Consider the following 20593-nt stretch of genomic DNA (forward strand, 5'->3'; position numbering starts at 1 on the left):
TTGAAGAAGATATTTTTTAAAGTCTAAAAAAAATGAACAAAATTTCTGCGGAAAAACAGTTCAACGGTGCGTACCTCATCTAAATGTTTATCACATTGGACCATAAAATGACATAGTTCTAAAATGTGCAGTTGCGATAATACTTCTTCCCAATCTTGCTTTCACAACACCTTTTCGATCGATAAATACATTCAAGTCTTGCTACCCCAATAGCAATGAAAGTCCATTTACATTCTTTCTTCCCTGGACTGCCTATTTGTTTTCTTAGTTTCTTCTACTTCATCTTTAAACAAGGAGCATCTCATTTCTGTAATATGGACTTTATGAAATTTACCTTCAAGATACCAAATATCTTGATACCAAATATCAAGCAGCAACTGTCAGGTTTAAAGGTGTCTCAAAATTCTGTCTTTCTGTGTTTTTGTGCTGCTGACCTCACCCCTGGAAAGAGCTTCCTGGAAATACTTACAATGTCTATTTGGTTTCTTTCCAACATTGCTTTGCTGTCCCATTTTTACTTCCTACTCTCTTTCTGTACTACATGCTCTTCTGTTTTGCCCTGAAGTACTGACATTTCAATTTTCGGTCCATGTTCCCTCTTATCTGTCCTACATTGTGCATATGCTCATTCCTTATCATAGTCTCAAAGTCACATTTACCCTGATAGTCACAAAATTAACACTATACAACCTCACCTTATTTTTATATCTCTGTAACCATATTTTCAAGCACTCACTATGCAGCTTTATGTGATTGCCTAATTAACACTTTGAATCAAAAGATCCAAAATAAATTCTTGGTAACATCATTTTCCATCAGCATCAGAAAAACTGGTCCTTCACCTCTGTTTTCCAAAGTTCATTAATATCAACCATCTACCAAATCGCCCAATTTAAAAATTCTGCTTTATTCTCACTTCGATCTGTGAATGAAGTCAGACATTTGTAGCTTCTATTCTTTCTATGCCACACAATTCCTTTCCTGGCTCAGAAGCACATTGTTAACCACCAGAATTATTCCATTAACCTCCAAAGAAGTTTATGTGCCCTTTACCACTCTCTTGTCTGGCTATATTTCTTCTACTCCTCTGAAAATGATGGTTCAGAAGCATGAATTCTACTGTGACATTCCATTCTTGTTTCCAAATGGATCCCAGCCTCAGAGGCAAAACAATTAAATACAAATTAAGCAACATTGTATTTGAGGCTCTTTCTAATCTAGCTTCCATTTAACGTTTTAGCTTCAACTTAACCTCACAGAAAACTAATTGCTATTTATCAACCAAATCAATGTACAGGTCTTTGTAAACTCAGAGGTTTAGTATGTGCCCCAAACTGCTCTAAATACTTAACTCATATTAACTCATTGAGGTTGCTTAGCACTAAGAGTTAAGCACTGTTGTACATGTATTTTATACATGAATGAATTAAGGTGCAGGGAGATTTAGTATTTTCTCAAGTTCACATAGCTACTAAGTAGCAAATCCTGGGACCCAGGTGTCTGACACCAGAATCTATGCTGGGACTAACATGCGATTTTCTGACAAGATTCTCTGACAAGCAGGCTTTGCTCTGCTCATTTTCTTTAGTGCCTCACTTGGGAATTATTTTCTCAGTTTTGCTTCCAGGCACTGTGATTTTTATTTGGCAAAATATGCTATAATATTATCTTTCTGATTTTTCTGTTTGTGATTTCTTCAAGTCGTGCATCTATTCCGTTCTTCTCCATATCCGCTACATTTAATGTCCATCAAAAGGAAAATATTCAGATATATCTCTGATTCAGATTTATATTTTGAGTCGTGAGGTACTTTTTTCTTTATTATTTTTATCATTAATTAATTGTATTGGTACAATTTATATATACATAGCTATCAAATTCATCATATGAAATTTGTATTTGATTATTATATTTTCTGATTCCCCTCCCCCCTTCTAACCCCTTTTCCATTCTTATTTGCAAGAGCTTTGTTTCCATTTTATTTCTCACCATTTTTCCCCTTCCTTGCTTTCCCACTCCTCCCTTCCTTATGTCCCTTCCCATTTGAACATTTTCTCCCTATTTCACAATATTTATTATACATTTTGGTCCTTATTTATACTTTTAGTTTCTCACATTACAGAAACAATGCATTATTTATACATGTGTTCAACTTATTTCACTTAAGAATGTGGTCTCAATGTGCATCCATTTAGAAAGAGTTGTCTCGTTTCTCCTTTTTATTGCTGAGTGGTACTTCATTCTATGTTTAAAAAAAAAAAGCACATCTTTATCCATTCATTGTTTGGTGGGCATTTGGGCTGTTTCCAAAATTTAGCCATTATAAACCGTGATATTATGAACATGGGTGTGTGCATATCATTGTGGTATGATGCTTCTAATTTTTTCTGGAAAATAGCAACAAGGAGGACAGCTGGCTCAAGTGAAAACTCTAGCTCTATTTTTTGTGAGGAATCTCTACACTGGTTTCCAGAGTGGTTGCACCAGTCTACATTTCACCAACAGTAGAGAAGTATTCAGGTCACAGATGAAATTAAAGAAGACATTAGACAGTTTCTACAATTTAATGATAATGTCTGTACAACACACCAAAACGTATGGGATGCGATGAAAGTGGTCCTATGAGGGAAATTTTTTGTGGTGAATACTCATGAGGTAGATTTTTAAATATCACATATAATAAAAGCCTTAAAGGAGAAATCATCCAGAAAAACTGATATTCTCTAACTCCAAAGGGATTTATGTCAAAAACCAAGGAATAATCTACAACAATGCATAAGATTCTAATAAGATTACTGACATTTAGAAATGGGAAGAAAGGAGCTAAAGGAGTAGGGAAGGTGAGATGGGTAGGGGAAGAGTAAAAAGGGAAAAGAAAAAAATGTGCGAGAATGAAAAGATGAAAATAAAGTGTTTGTAGATGGGGAGGTGAGGAGGGGGTGAAGGGAGGGCAGAGGTAAGGGGAAAAAATGAGAACCAAGACCTGTCATGTAGAGGTACAAGATCCCAACAATGAATGTAACTGTACTGTATCCCTAAAATGTACCAATGAACTCAATTAAAGCTGAAAAAAAAAAAAGAAGGGGAAATGAAGGCATTAAACCTACCACCATGGGCATATAGGAAATCTACAGATTTTTATTATCTGTATGTATATGTATTCATATGTAAGTATTTAATTATTTTATAAAACCACTAGACTCACATAAGTTTTCAATCTTAACTGGGTATTTTAATATGACGGTAAGGCTCATTTATTCTTTAATCACAATTTTTTTCACTTTATTTTCTACTTTATTCTTTTCCATTAAGTCCACTGATACATTTAAGGTAAATGATACAGTTACATTCATCTTTGGGATCTTGTACCTTTACATGATGTATCCTGGTTGTTATTTTTTTCCCCACACCCCCTTCACCCTTCCCTATTTACAAAGACTTTGTTTCCATTTTTTCCTTTTCTATTTTTTTCTTTTCCCTGATTTCCTTTCCCCTACCCTTCCCACTTCCCCTTCTCCTTAGACATTTATTTCCTATTTCACACTATCAATTATTCCATTTGAACTTAATCAGAAAAAGTATATACATGCAGTTATACGTTATAAATAATAGTTATTGAATACATTTGCAATAAAATATAAATTATATGACAATAATATTTAACTTAACAAATTATTAGATACCTAAATAATGAAGTCAATGAAAATATCATCAAGTTTTTTCTGATAATTCTAAATGTCTTTTTTTTCTCATTCAAAACATTGATTTGACTACAATATTGAACAAGCTAGCCATGAATGTCTATGAAGTTCAAAGTGCGTCAAACCAAAGACATTTTAATAGACATTATTCGATATGAGTGCTCACTAAATGAATAAGCTGTAACTAGGCATGATTTTCAAATACATTTATAATGTATGCTGGAGTTTTCAGAAGTAATACGTTGTGCGGCTGAGTATTACTGAATTTATTAACCCTTAATGACATAAGTAAATTTGTGCTTGTTTTTATCATTTTGAAAATGCGTTCCTGACGTCATTTTAGACTGCTCTTTGCCCAAGAACCTCCTCTCCGAGAAGTGTCCGTACGCACCACACTTGAGGGGCTCATCAGAAGCGTCTCCGCAGTCATCATCATGGTCGCAAACGAACTGCTTGGGCACGCAGACTTTATTGTGGCACAGGAAAGTGTTTTCATCACAGGTGTTGTTGGGAGCTAAGAAAGACATCACCAAAATAAGGTTAGACGAGGACATATGTCACCATTTCAAAATTATAAGTTTAGAGAATAAGAATAGCTAATAATGTATTGTTATTCAGAACAAAGAACTTTGTTTAGTATCTAATATATCATATAATTTGTCTCATGTTTATATTAGAGCTGTGCATGCATAATTCAAAGAATATGCACATACACAGTTCCAAATTTTAGTATTTTTAAATTCAACTACAACTCTAGAGTGAGCCTAATGTTTTAGGCCATGTAACAATTTGTAAGCTTTCAAAAGTATAAACTCAAATGTTGAAAATTAGGAAAAAAATCACTCAGCTAATAAACGACTGGCTCTTTTTCTCTACTTGTGCCCATATTATGCTAGTAAAGGCGTAAAACGTTCCTTCCTCGTGAAACACAGAACTGAAAAATGTGCCCATGCCAGTGTTCATGGTGGAAGTGGAAATCAGGAGAACTGAGAGTTAGTGTTTTAAAAAGAAAACAAACATTTGGGCGATGTCCAGAGTGAGCTGTTGCATTAGGAAAAGGTAAGATCTATGATGGAATGAGTGCCACAAGTACTACCCCAAATTAGAGATATTAGCCTTGAAGTGGGGTAATGATCCCTTATGAGTCCCAGTCTGTGAAGGCAGTGCTCCAACAAGTGCCATAACAGCAGGGAAATGGGTGGTCCCCATGTGCATCAAAAATGTGTACAGAGAAAACGAACTTTCACACGATCTGCACGGAAACACAAGCGCGTTGAAAAGAACCTTGCTCTATTTTCAGTAAAACACTCTTGTATATAAAAGTTAACTGATACAGTAAGACTCAAGGCTCAGGATATCATAAACGTCAAGTATCTGCCATACGTTATGTAAAACAATGGCAAGAGTAAAGCTTTGGAGCAAGTGCTCTGCCACTTACATCCGTAAGCTTGAGGAAGGTGTTCACCTTCTCGGTTCATCTGTTTCCTTATCTGTTTAATGAGGGTAATGAAATCTATGTGATAAATTTCTCCTAAGAACTAGATATGACATGTGAAGCAAATCTTTTCATATTCGATGTTTACTACATCCCTAGGCACTCTTTAAATTCCTATTGATACAATAATTATTTTTGGCAGGGCCTCGAAAATACTTTCTGCAATACTGAGGTATTTTGATAATGTAAATAAGAAGCACCTAACATAATAATTGACATATAATGGGCACTTGAAACAATGTAGGCTTTTGCCATTCATTCCCCCTCCTCCTCCTCCTCCTCTCAATAAGCAGGCCCCTCCCTTAGAACCCAAATCTCTAGCCGGGCATGGTGGCGCACGCCTGTAATCCCAGCACTCAGGAGGCTGAGGCCGGAGGATTGCTGTGAGTTGGAGACCAGCCTGGGCTACATAGTGAGTTCCAGGTCAGACTCAACGACATAGTGAGACCCTGTCTCAAAAAACAAAAACAAAAACAAAAACAAACAAACAAAAAGAACGCAAATCTCTTTGTTCAAGCCTTATTCTACATTGTCACTCCTCTTCAAGTCCTTCCATGAGACTTCTAGGTTTTTTTATGAAATACTTCTTTGTGATGATCTTATATATTTTATATACATTATTTAATACTAAAATAATTACAATTATTCTTTCATATGCCTATCATCTTGCCCCAGACTGCATGTACCAAGCAATATCTGACTTTAATCTCAGTAATTATTGACATAAAGCTGGGCATAAGTGAAACAGATAGTGATCTCTGAATACAATAAAGTTCAACAAATGTTCTTTACAAACCTATATAAAACTCACATAGGAATGGTATTAAAAATTGGGGTTATAATCAAAGTAAAATTCAGTTATTAATAACTTCTAACTTTGAACTCTGTGACAGTTTTTTAAACTCAACTGAATTACTCCAATTCAAATATGTGAATTATTCTTTGAAACACTCAGCAACAGTGACTTACTTGGCATTAACACTTTCAGGTCACTTGAGTACAATTTGCTGCATTTTAGCATAATTTACTTAATAGTACCCACGTGGTCCAGAGTGTTAATATGCCTCCTGGAGTGTTATCTCCCTACAATATCAACAGCATACTGGGACCATCTGGATCCCTGAATTGATGCATAACCCTTTATTATGTAGCCCTCAGTGGCCCTATTGACCTTTATAGACACACAGATCAGTTTCAAGAGCAAAGTGAATTATTCTTCAACAATAGTTTAAGTTCTGTGCGAATAAGTCTGCCTGAAATGTTTTTTTTTTCTTCTTCTTCTACTTCATATCTTTTATATCCTCCTGTACACAAACCAGCATACATACTCACTTGCATTATGGCTTCAAATACAATGTTTTAAAGATTGGAAGAACAGCCATTGGAAAGATGATTGGCAGAATTCATATTAAGGAGAAGAATTCAGTACTATTTCTGATAAATTACCGTCTTATGTGACCTTGGGATCGTCATTCAAATATTCACACCCCTCATTCTCCTGATCATGCAAAGGGATTTGTCTAAATTCTTACTACTCCATAATAGCCTGGAAATTTCCTGAGGTGACCTAGAGGCAAAAACTTGGTAAATTGCCTGACCTCCAGAGGTGATTCTCTGATCCCTCAGCACCATTCAGCTATATCCACACTATTTGTACCTGACCCAAGGGTTAATACCCTATCTGTAGGACTAATAGGTGTTTACTGACCTCCTGATCAGTTGTATCTACGATCGGAGTAGCCATTTACAGATTGTCTGCACTAGGCAGTCTGAAGGCTTTCATGGAGGTAGGGGTAGAACCTTAAAAAGAAGCCTCAAACTTACCACCTGCACACATGTGAGGTAGTGATACATCCCAGAAGTGAAATGATAAATGTGCAATCATCAGTATGGTTTTTTAATGGGTTATACCACCGTGAGCAGCTGAAATGCTGAACAGTAGTGAGAGGAGTTGCCAAACTACTGATATAACAGCATCCCACATAATTTAATCTGACACTACTCAGTGCCCAGAGATAAAGGAAGTGGAAGAAAATGTGACACAGTGAATACTACACAATCAAACACCCAAGATGCTGCCGTGTTTTCTATTTTTAAAATTTCTATTTTTATTTGTGCATTACAGAAACGCATAGTGATTACAGTCCTCAGGGAGAGTTGTGCCTCTTCACACAACTTGGCTTTCTTCCATTTGGCAAAAGATCTACCTCCTCACTGTCAGTGGGAAAGTAAACTAGCACAACTATGAAAATCATTATGAGAATTCCTCAGAAAACTAAAAATAGTCTTCCAAAAAGAGGAAATGACATCATATTATAGCAATACATGCATACCAATATTTATAGCAGTAAAACTCATGATGAACCTTAGAAGTAGCCTATATACCCATCAACAGATGAATAGATGAAGAAAGTATGGCAATGGGCCAGGGATTTAGCTCAGTGGTTCCACCGCCTGCCTCGCAAGCACAAGGACCCAAGTTCAATCCAGTACCAAAAAAAAAAAAAAAAAAAAAAAAAAAAAAAATTCCTATGATGTCACTCGTTGCCATATCCAGTGACTAAGGTGGATAAGAAAATGTAGCATTTACTAACAATGGAGAACTACTCTTCCAGGAAGAAAGATAAACAGGTCATTCATAGGAAAAAGATGTACCTTGAGATTTCACTAGTAAGTGAAATAAGCCTGACACACAAGCTTAAATATCACCCAGGTGCTCTTATAGGAGAAACACAAAATACAGAAATGCACCATTTTCTTTGACACAAATCTGTCAGGAAAATTCATACCGCAGCCTGCAGTGGAGAGCTCGTCGCTTCCATCCGGACAGTCTCGCTCTCCGTCACAGAGCCAGTGTCGGGGCACGCAGGCGTGGGAGCCCTGGCAGCTAAACATGTCGGCAGCACAGGTGATGTCACCTTAAACCCACAGGAAGAGCACTGTTAGGTCCATGCATATCCATCACCAGAAAAAGTCTGTCATGCACACTTAGTGTCCAAATGAAGGGAAGCAGAAGAATGTTGCTAACAAAAAAGAGTTTGTAATTATTTGGAGGTACCAATCCTCCTTTCCTTATAGATGTTTACACATTTTGTATAAGAACATCCATCCTTAAAGGCAAATGTTACATTTCTTAATGCTAAATGGTAAAAAGTAATGTATTTAAAATGTAGCAAAGCATAGAAAGTCATAGAATAATGAATCAATGAAAGTAACATTTTGATAAGGATAGTAACAATAATGATAGTGGTTATAAACTTTATAGCTTAATAAGTGCGTAGTAACTCAAATTTAATCTTTGCAAAGTTTCATCCTGTAGAATTGTTATTAGCTTCATTACACACACGAAAGAAATCTAAGCTTGAAGACCTAGAGAAGAACAAGCTGCCCAGGGCTCTGCACACTAAACTGGGAGTCCAAACCTGACACTTGAGCAACTTCTCTTCACCACTAATTTCACTGTTGTCCCTTCCTACCTTGTACTGTTGAAAAGAATAAATATATCCCTGTCCCCTTTACTTTTACTCTTGTCATGAATACAATCTATCTCTTCTCTGTTTTATCAATTCAATGTCCCTTTAGGTGTCTGATGCTGTTTTTCAAATGTACAGAGCAAAAGAAAAAATGTGTACTGAATTTGATTATAAATTCCAAATATCATACAGTGTTTCTCTATTCTGTTGTTGATATGCATGCTTGAAGAAATCACATGACAAATGACCCTACCTCATGTTTCCATACCGTGTGTGTGTGTGTGTGTGTGTGTGTGTGTTTGTGCATCCCTATGTGTGTATTATTTGGTGTTTATAAGAAATATTTGTTGAATCAATAAACACGGCTCTCACTCTTAATTTTTTCAATTTCACTTCCTGTGATGTGAATAGATGCTCAAAATATACTTTTAGAAATTTTAAATTTTTTACCATTTCCAGAAAGAAAATATGACTGACTATAGTAAATGGAGGATGTTTGTTTCCACTCAAAGAAGTGATTATTTTATTACTTTAATTAAATAGTTCCTATCATATTACTTTTCAACCATCGAGTTATTATGAGCAGAAAATGCTTTTTAATGCAGTATTTCCAAGATAGGTAGCACTGAGGTACCAAAAGCAAAAATTTTCCCTCATAAACATAGATTTCCCTGCCATATGCTTTAGCCTTGAGGACAGAATATCAACTGAGTTTGAAATAGCTCCCCAGTAATTCAGATTTATTCATTTCATTTAGAATTGGTACTTTAATAGGATGAGGTTACAATAGTGTCTATGGCTATAAGAAATGAGAAAATCTATAAAATGAATGTTACTTCATTTAACAGGAAATTTACATACTATTACATCTTTGGTAGGTTATACAATAATTTTTTCCTATACAAATTATTTTATATAATTCCTCTTTTTTACCTATCTTTCCAAATTAAATTTGAATATAAGGTATTATTTTCATTATTATCCTTACAAATCAATGCTTTGCTTTCCATAATATTTCTGTTTTTTGCTTGCTTTTCTTAAACTACATTCTTTATATTAAGGAAGTTGTGATCATTGTAAATTTTCTTGTCTCCTTCCATGTTATTATTGCAGTCTGTTCACAAAGTTGATATGATAGAGAAATACTGATATGGCCATGGAGAAATTTATTTCTTCCTGAACTTGGTGAAAACTAATGTCTGAAACTCCCCATTTTTAAAATGAGGTTTATGACAAGACCATTGTGAAGATATCTCCAGCTATAAAGGAGCATAAGGCTCTTTGCAGCTAACTTGCTGGCTCTCTCAATAATGTTCAACAGATTCTGGGTTAAGAATATGGCAAACAGTGTAGTCAATTGAGGAGAAAAAGAGCCAAAGATAAAATCTGTGGCTTCATTCCATAGTTGTTTTTCCATCTATACATGCATGACCTTCCTCTGGGAAAAGAAACCCAAGGAAGAGACAGAAGCACTGGTAGGATTGCACTAGACCCGTCCTGTTCACCTACTCAGAATATAACAGAAGCCATTATCCTATTGAATATTTTGGAAACCTGAATTCTGCTCTTACTTCTTATGTCACTAATTAGCCATGTGACTTCTGGTAATTTTATTAATTTTTGTAAGTTTATTTTCTTGAGAAATGAAGAGTCTAGACTGTGGTTTTCAAAATAATATCCTTAACATCCCAAGTAAAAATTACTATACAGTTATTTAAAAAAGATATGTTCACATCCATATCAGAATGTTTGGAATTGGAGGTTAAGAAAATACATTTTTTTCAGAGCTTGAAAAAAAATCATTCAATATTCATATAGTTGAGAACCACTGAGGTTTTGTTGTTGTTGTTGTTGTTATTTTTTACCTATTTAAAAATATTTGCTTCTTTTTTTAAACATGTTTGGTCTAAAGTAGTATTTTTATGGTTTATTCTATTGATGGATTATGAAAGGTAGCATATAAATAAATTATATAAACTATATAAAACATAAAGTTAAACAATATTTTCGTAGCAGATAAACATGTGCGTTATCATTTTATTATTTCTTTAAAATCATTACAAGGACACAAACAGAGGGAGAGAGAGAGTGATTACAATAGCACATTCACAAATGAAGTGAAGCAGGGAGAATCAAACAGAGTAAGAATAAACGGATGGATACAGTACACACTGGTTTTATCAGATAAACACAAAAGTTATGCAGGTAATTTTTTTTTTTTAGCCTTTGAGTAGGTAAGGAATATTCGAAATAAACAATAAAATCAAGCTTCCTATAATCACACAGCTTGAAAATACAGATGAGGGAGAACCGAACTCTTTATGACGCTAGCCTTTGCCACTTGTACCACACTGCATCCACGCAGAACCCACAGAGCTACAAATGGAGCCATGTGGTGCACCGTTAAACGAGGAATGAAGGCAAGATGGTTTTGCACACGGGAAACAGGCTTGTCTCATTGTAAATAGGCAAACTTTGTGTTCAAATTAAACGCAGATTTACCAGCAAAAGGATCCAAGATAAAGAAATTAGGCAGTCATCCAAGTGATCACTACCATCTACATGTTCAGAGCCATTGATACTGATCTTCCTCTATTTTACATTTGTCTTTTGTATGAATTGTTTTTTTGTGTGTGTAAAGAGAAAGTAAATTTTGAGTGGTTATGAGAAAATGAATCGCCTGTTTTTAGAAGATAGCAGTTTATGCTCCATCCACAGACACTCAGTTTAGATCAGTACTATAAAATACTGCCTCCACTTCTATGTAGTATATGGCTAGTCACTACCTCTGAAAATTGAAAAGTTAAGTAGACTAAACTTGATATGTTCACCATATTCCATAACTCCAGTCCTTCTTTTCCTAAAATCAGAATGATTAACAGCAATCAAATAAGACTGATATAATAAATAAAATAAAGCTAAAGCTATAAAGATGTATGAAAACAAATCAGATAAATACATTAGTAGAATGTTAAAACAATCATAATAAAATTCATGATAGCTTGTTTCCTTCTTTTAACATAAGAAGTTCAAAGAATAATTCCATTTAAACTCTTTTACGTGGGCCGGGAATTTAGCTCAGTGGTTTCACCACCTGCCTTGCAAGTGCAAGTTCCTGAGTTCGATCCCTGGTTCAAAAAAAAAAAAAAAACAAAAAACAAAAACTACTCTTTTATGTAATTGTGATTAGTAAGAGGCAATTCACTGGCTTTACATCTGATAGATTGTAGGTAAATACAGACATCTAACACTAATATCTCCAATCCTATAGTGCTGATTTTTAAAATATATTTTAAAACAATATACAGTAGCCACCTTCTTTTACTCTCCATTTAAGATAATTCAGAAATAAAGAACAGTGTAAAATATATAACGAGACATATATAGACAATCTATCTGGCTTTTGGCAGTGTGGTTTGTTATCAAACTTTGGAAAGCAAGATGCCAATACATAACAAGAATCAACAGAAAAAGTACTTGATCATTGGACCTTGTAATATTAATTATTGCAATTACTTCAGAGATGTCACTGAAAATTAGAAATGAAATATATAGATATGGTCACTCTCAAATTATAAAGGAACAATTAATAATATTGAATAAAAATTACATATGTAAAAATAATAAAATAATACAATATAGTTTATATTGATAAGCTTAGTTAAATATAATATGGTGTAATATAAAAGCTTTGTTTATAAGATGCGTCCACTTGAAGCAAAGCTTTGTATATGCTTTAAAACATCCTAAAAACTGGGAAATATGTCAAAACAAAAATGATGTCATGGAAAAATCACCTATAATCTCAGCAGGACTAAGTTTCAGTCCAGCTACAGCTCAGTGCAGAGGCCCTGTGAACAATCTCCATTACCAAAAATACATTAATATACAAATAAGAGAAAATAAATCAAAGGGAACAGCTACATAGTATTATGTATTATTTATATAACAGTAAGGTAAATGCGTTAGCTGATGAAGTTTTGTGGATGCTTTAAAAGGACTGAGCCTAAAAATTGAGAACGCAAAGCAAGCAACTCACCGCAAATGCTGTCGCTTTCATCCAGTCCGTCCCCACAATCGTCCTCTCCGTCACAGATCCAGTATTTAGAAATACACTTGTGGGCAGAACAAGCAAACTGGTTCCACGAGCAAGAAGAATCTAGAAAACAAAGAGAAAGTTTGCTTTTAGTTGAAAATGCCAAGAGAAATAGGTTCCCAGGGCTCTATTTCATTTTAAGGTGATTATATACATAAAATAATGTATATTTTTAGCAACAGGAGATTTTACCTGTTTTTATCATGAAATTATAAATGTATTTATGTGTCAAAACATCACATAGTGCCCATAAATATGTGTAATTACAACGTGACAATTATAAAAAAATTTAAAAAAATGGTTCAGATCACCTTTAGACAGATTTGACACTGAGATTGTTCTTTCTCAGGCTTTGCTAACGTCAACCAATGTACAACAAAGCCAAATTTGTCTTCTTTACAAAAGTTCCATAGAAACTACCATAACAGCCTGTGTAAGCCCCTCATTTCCTTCAGCATGACTCTCGGGGCTTGCCTGGAATTAATATGCTGAATTCTCTCCTTTAATTATATTCCACACTGTCATTTTAAAAGTCATGTGTGATGTGCAGGTATAAAACAAACATACCAGGTGCCATTACTAACTGCTTTAATGTAAATCTATTACCAAATAATAAAAAAAGTTTACGTCTTTAACAAGGTAAGAACATAATGGAATGACCAGCTAAAGTTTGTTTTTAAAGGTCAGGTGACTAAGGAGGTTTTTCCTCTATAAAAGCCCATAATTTCATATTTACATCTACATAACACATTCACGGTTTAGTATTACTTCCCTGGAAAGAGCTGAGTTTGTTTAGCCTGATGAAGAGCACTCCCACATTCAAAGAGTGGCTGTTATTTCTTGCTAGATTATGTGTCGCTGATAATGCCTTCAGCTTTATGTGATCCACTTTACCACCCACACCTTCCCATACACTCAGTACATTCATCATCAGAAACGTCCACAAATAAAACTCTCCCAAATTCCAACTGCAAAACGTAAATCATTGTAAATATTACAACTTCAATTTTAATCCTGAAAGCTATCTATAGAACTTTGCATTTCCTACCTAAAGTGTTTAATTCTAATCATCTGTGAAGAAAGAAATGTAGAAAACTGAAGTTTTGGAAAAAACAAAATGAAAGAAGATATAATCACGTATTTGCTGTTTGTTTAAAATTATGAATCCACATAAACTTTATTTGAAGTTTTCTGTTAGTCTTCTTCAGAATCTGGCTCAAATGTAAAGCTATATAGGCCCTGAATCAAACAAAATGTACCTTTCGTTTCTTGGTGACATTTGCTTTTGGGAGAGTTTGACATTTCATAGAAGATCTATTTGTTAATATTATCGTGTCTATTCACTACAGTGTAGGTTATTTGTGTTAAAAGAAAATAATGACTATATAGTTTCTCAATGAAATTTCTTTGTCCCACAAGTAATAAAATTCATAAATTTTATAAAATACATTTTAAAACCTTTTTTGCTTTGATATTGTGAAATGAAAACAGACACAAAGTAGAATACAGAATTATAAGGACTAAGAATTTAAGGAAACAGAAGTTTAGGTTTACTTTTAGCTATATACTTAATACAAAATATCAAGTAAGAGTATAATTGTCAATAACTGGAAGAAGCATATAATAAGTAATATACAGAATCCCCCCAAAATTGTACACACTTCAGCAGTTCACTGTACTAATAAATGCCTGGGAGCTAATAGCCACCACTTTGAGAACCTCTTGTAATTGTAGAGGCCAACAGTAACTTGTATTCATCTCACGATGTTTCAATAACTTCATATGTTTTTCTTTTCTGGTTGTGTACTTTTTTGACAGACTCTGTATATTAAATCCTTAGTTTTATTTTTTAATTAATGTTATTGGTACCTTTAATGTATACAATATAATGACATTCATTGATGGAAATTTGTACCTTTACATAACCAACATTGGTTCTTACTTTTTCCCTATGCCCCTACCCTCTCTTCAACTCCTCCCTCCCTTTTTATTTACAAAGACTTTATTTCCATTATTTATCATTTTCTCAATTAATTCCATTCCCTAGAAAGAATTAAATACATTAGATAGCATCTATACTTAGTGAACCAGGGAATGACAAGTATTATCATTTATGGTAGTAACCACTCAATAAAACAAAGAAGTTTAAATGCCGTGGAAAAATGACTTTTTTTATTATTATAAACTCTATGTTTTCACTGCAAGTTTTTACCTCTTGCCATTACTTACTGAAAATGAAAACTAACATTCAAACTAGTTAACATTATGTTTTACCGAAGCCATAATAGGAGAAAACCAGCATATAAAGTAAAGCACAGTTCAAAGAGTGAAAGCCCAGCAGAATGCCTCACCACAGTGGAGCTCATCCAGTCCCTCCTCGCAATCTCTCTGACCATCGCAAAGCCATGTATTCAAAATGCATCTCCCACTAGGACAACCAAAATAATTTTCTTCACATTTGTGTTTGTTTTGAACTGTGATAAAAATACAAACGCAATGTTAAATAATTTACTCCTAAACATCCACAGTAGATGTAGGTAAAATATTAATACTCTGTGAATTGGAAACAGCGAATAGGAAGCTGTCAACTAAAAAAAAAAAAAAAAAAAGAAAAGAAAAGCTCAGATGTTCTATTTAGCAATGTCAAGGAAATCACAACCAAGGGAAGACCTGAAACTGTCACAGACCAAAGAGAATGGGGAGACAGGGTAAACAAAATCTAGTTTAAAATCCTAGACTAGCTAGGCATAGTGGTGCACACCTATAATCCCAGCACTCGGGAGGCTGAGGCATGAGGATCACTGTGAGTTTGAGGTCAGCCTGGGCTACATAGCGAGTTCCAGGTCAGTCTCAACTACATAGTGAGACTCTGTCTCAAAAAACAAAACAAAACAACACAAAACACTACGACAACAAAATAGAACCCTGGACCACAAAGAAAGAGGTTACTGACTGAAAAAAAAAATTGGTTGAATCAAAACAAGGTAGAGTCAGTGGTGGCAAAACTATGGCACATGTTTTATTTTTCTTTCAAGACAAAAGGTGTTAATATATGAATTATTTTTTTCTAAAAGAAAACCTCACGTTTAACTGCAATATTGGCTCTTCCTACTCTAAGTGGGTTTTGGGTTGGAGTTTGAGCATTCATCTCTAAAAGGTTCACCACTACTGAACTAGATAAAAAAAATAAAGAAAGAAAAATAGCTGAAATGACTCTAGAGGGAGTGAGACTAAGTCAAAGAATCATATTTGTAGGAGAAATATTGTTAATGAAAATAATAAAAATAAGCTTAGATGGATGTTTGCTGAAAAACTGTGGATCTAATGTTTCTGGTGCCCTCTGTTTTGAATAAACTTTAACAGTAAATAAATATTCTCTATTATAAGGCAGAAAATAAATCACAATGGGACCTTTAAATAATTATGTAGCTGGAAGTGTAGCTCAGGCTTGTAGCACATGTCCAGTTTGTGTGAGAGACTGTGTTCGCTCCTCATGCCTAAAACTATTCAATAAATGCATGAATAAAGAAAATAAAATTGTACCTTACAAATATCATGTGTTAATAAAAATGTGTATCCAAAATTACTTTTATAATGTTTAGAATTATAAAATTATTATCATTATAATCTCTAAGAATGAATATGAAATGCTGAATATTTTTTTTTTACTGCACACCGTCTGTGCCCCTCTATCGGTGGGTTGACATAGCTGGAGACTAACCCATAGTCAGTGAGGAAGACAGTGTATATATGTCAGTTAACCATCGTGGTCCATTCTTAACATTTTAAGATCAAAATTATCCCTATTTAATGTTTAATAGGATAAAATACATTTGAATGAATTGATCGGGAAATAAAAAATCTTGAGTGTGTTTTATATCTAAATGTTTTTAGGATGTTGCCTAGATATCATCTATAATATGAGTACACATTTGACAACCTAATGCTGGCTTCCTGTCTGTTCATCTATTGTTTCATAAACCCAGCTTGAGTGTCCCTTTCTTATCCAATATAAAAATCAGCTTACCCTATTGGTTTTGAAAGTCAACTATTTAAATAATCTATTAGTCCTAAAGAGAGATTAAAAACAAGAAAAAGAAAATATCAGTATTATGAATATCTGTTATATGTTGCTTTCAGCTTACTTACTGCAAAAAATAAATAACCATAATGTTGCAAGTAATGTGTTGCTGCAAAGAGAAATTGGATGAATAATATTGACACCAGTTTCTATAAGTCTAAAAATAAAATTCTACATTTAAATTTTTATATAATTTAAAATATAGTGGTAATAAAAATGTGAAAGAGTTTCAGTGAGCTACAGCTAATAGGCTCCAGAGAGGTTTCTCCACTTTCTTCAAGGATATAGCTAGCCTTTTCAAAACCAAAACATTAAATAAAAATGGAATCATGGAATGTTGTTATGCAGGGATGAATAGAAAAATAAAATCAAGCATTAACTAATCAAGTGGTAATCCAAGAACTATTATGAATACATTTTTTCACAGTTGACTACATTTTTCACAGTAGACTGAGTGTGTTCCTGTGTGTGTAAGCTGGTGAGCAGAATACCAAAAGCTTTACTACTAAAATATTTCCAAAAATTTTGCATGTCAAAAAATAGGGAAAATTGAGCATAAGCATGGTGGTAGAAGCACAATGAAGAATGATACCAAATTCAGTAATATACTATTCAACATATCCTCTTCCCATTACATACAGTTAATATATGTTAATTTTTAAAAAAAATTTAGTGTCCTCAAATAGAAACAGATGTGACTTTTTCACAGGAGATTCTTCTGTAAACCAGGCCACACATTTCAGAGATTATGTATATAAATATATAGATGGTAAATGGGGAAATGTAGATATATTTCCTGATCTTGACTGCATAATGATAATAAGTATTAGCCAAAGAGCTGTGTCAAAAATTATGTAAACTCTGTTAATAACCTAACATACATTTTTATAACTTTGAACAAAGGGAGTCATGAGAAACAGTCCCTCACTTCTTAGTCTATAAATGATTACTTTCAGGTCTATATATCTGTTAAAGCTTTTTGTAGAACACATTTTTAAGACAATTGCCAATTTAAAAAGGATTAATGAGGCTCTAAACATGAAAAAATTATATATATTTAAAGATATTTTTGAGTATCTAACTCATTTTAAAAGATCAACTGGTACATTTTGAGGAGAATTTTTGCCTTCTTGGCCTATAATATCTAATTTTTAATTTCAACCATTGAATATTAAGAATAAAAATTAATAAACATATTATGTACAAGCATATACCCTTTAAGTCTTCAAGGTGATTTACCAATTTTCTTTCTAGAATTACCTGGGCACTTTAATTCATCTGAATAATCTCCACAGTCATTAGACCCATCGCATATCCAACTTGGCAGAACACAGAGTGAGGTGGAATTACATTTTATGAATCCTGCACTTTTCACTCCAAGTTTGTAGAAATGTGTGCAGTCTGTATTATCTAGGAGGAAGTAAACAAAAGAAAATTGAAAACACCTCATATACAGAGACTATGTGCCTTCTGTGTAGGTCAGAGAAGGAAGAAAAGTTAACTTCATTTGAGGAAGTAAATTTGCAATTATCCTACACAACAGGGGTTAATTACATATCAGTGCTGGACTAGGTTCAGTAAAAAGTTGGAAGATGTTCAACATAATGCCAATGGTGTCCAGGCACGAACAAACCAAAGGAAAAGAAATATCTTACTGCAGTTCTTTTCATCGGAAGCATCTGCACAATCTATGTTCTGGTTGCATCGTGCTGATCTTGGAATGCAAGTCCCATCTGCACAGCGAAACTCAACAGTGGCACAGGTTGAAACTAGAAAAATGGGTAAATAAGTAAATGGACAGAGGAGACAGAAAAGAGCTCCTTGATTTTACAGTTTGAGGATTATGATTTGTTCATATTATTTTATCTAGTACTCCTTTAACTGGCTTCTATCTCCATGCTGGGTTAAATGCCTCTCATATGACTTCCTCTGTCATACAATTTTTCCTGTATTGTAATATTGTTATACTGAATTGGGAATGAATTACACACTGTTTACGTTCATAGAGGACCACTAAATTGCAGGTTCCATGACAGCAGGGACTGTGCTTTTTTGCCATGGTAATACAGCTCAGCAAGGAGACGTAATACATCAATGAACATTATTGATAATTCTCTCTTCTTCCACCTTCTTTAGTGAAAGGGTATGACACTGCACAAATGATTGGTTAAATACCAAATGAAAAAATCCCAATCTGGTTGCTAGGAAGTAATGGAGCATTTGTTTCTATGACACAAAGACAGACAAAGATAGGGATAGAAACAGATACTGGGGGGAACACTGAGCACTTGCTTTGTTATAGTGAACATTTGAACATTATTAGAAGTCAGCTATGCTGTGTCAATGAGCTGTAAATGGCCATATCACTAACATTCATTATAAGAAATTCTGTATGAATGATGCATACCAACCATCCATGCAATTGTAACAAATGTATACCCAGTGTTATAAAACATGGCTGTCCAATTACATGTTTAAATGAAAATTAGTTTCACTGTTGTTATTATAAATGCTTTGTACAGAGTACCTTATTTTTAATCATTTATAGTATTTATTTCTAGATTGACTGTTCATTCATTACCATACAATGATTTTCCAATATATGTTATGAGCAGCTTGGTGGGATCTTATGTATGTTAGATTAACTTAGGTTAAAGTTTTATACCAATTTCAAACTTCCACAGGTCAATTACACTACTGTACAACCTGAAGGGCTCTTTGATTATGTTACTTTTAGTGGTATTACTATTTTAATGAGCCTATTTAATCATAAATATAAATTAGATCAATTGTAAATGGTTAAATGCTATTTTGAAACATGCAAATTTTACTCAAAGGTGTATATGTTGTTTGTATTTCATAATGCACTGCTCTTAATATATTTAATTGCATCTTGAAATTGCGTGCTTATTTGTCTTTAAATGATGATTAGAATTAATTTTTTATGGTACAATTTACAATTATAATTGCTTTACTATTTTCTTTATTAAAAGTAAATCTTAGCATGAGAAACAAATAATGCTATTAATGTTGGAGATAAGTGCATTATTCCAAACAGAAAAAAAAAGATTTCTTCTCATATGTATAAATAAATCAAAATACCTTCTATAGCATTTTATATTGTTTTAACCCCAATTGAAACAGTATATTAATACATAACGTAGAAGATAATCATGTCATTTATTTTTTTATTTCACCATTAGTAATCTCTTCTTATCCGTGTATTTAATGCTTTCTTACAATCGCTTTGTTTAGAAGACAGGATGCATTTCCTTGTGAAATAATATTTTCATATGTAACATTTCTAGGAAATCCTATGTAGCTTTGCCTCCTATCCCCTTGCAGTTCTGTCCTATGAGAATCCCCTGTGTGGTGTCAGGGAGCCCATCTGAGTTAGGAATGGTAGATGAGATGCCAGAGAGACGAATCAGGACTTCATGGACATGGGGTATGACAATACACATAGCTATGAAAACTGGAGGCTACACATTTTCAGAGTTATGGGGTTTCAAAATTAGTGTTGAAGCTTTGAGGGGGAAGTAAGAGCAAAGAATAACTCGAGAGAATCGTGGAAAAGTGGGAAAAATAGAACAAAGTCTTAGACTGAATTCTGGAAAGAAGAAAGAAGCCAGAGAGGAACTCTAACTAGATGAAAGGGCACCATAGCTATAAAGTTCAGCAGAGTGGTTAGTGGATAGCATTTAGAAGAACGGCATCAGAAAAAAGGTAAGGTAGAAGGTCAGGGAG

General features: G+C 33.9%; 1 protein-coding gene across 2 annotated transcripts in view; it reads right to left on the reverse strand.

Moving 5' to 3' along the window:
- Positions 1–20593, reverse strand: part of Lrp1b (LDL receptor related protein 1B) — a 1779190-nt gene that overhangs the window by 283307 nt on the left and 1475290 nt on the right. For both annotated transcript variants that reach the window (XM_033757153.1, XM_033757154.1), the window contains exons 48-53: positions 18502–18615; positions 18107–18256; positions 15117–15239; positions 12709–12828; positions 7986–8114; positions 4093–4215 (exon numbers count right to left, since the gene is read on the reverse strand). In XM_033757153.1, coding sequence (XP_033613044.1) covers positions 4093–4215; positions 7986–8114; positions 12709–12828; positions 15117–15239; positions 18107–18256; positions 18502–18615 — 759 coding nt within the window. The remainder of the gene's footprint in view (positions 1–4092; positions 4216–7985; positions 8115–12708; positions 12829–15116; positions 15240–18106; positions 18257–18501; positions 18616–20593) is intronic.

The sequence above is a fragment of the Fukomys damarensis genome, unplaced genomic scaffold, assembly GCF_012274545.1.
Source record: "Fukomys damarensis isolate Sample0158 unplaced genomic scaffold, DMR_v1.0_HiC HiC_scaffold_29, whole genome shotgun sequence".
NCBI lineage: Eukaryota > Metazoa > Chordata > Mammalia > Rodentia > Bathyergidae > Fukomys > Fukomys damarensis.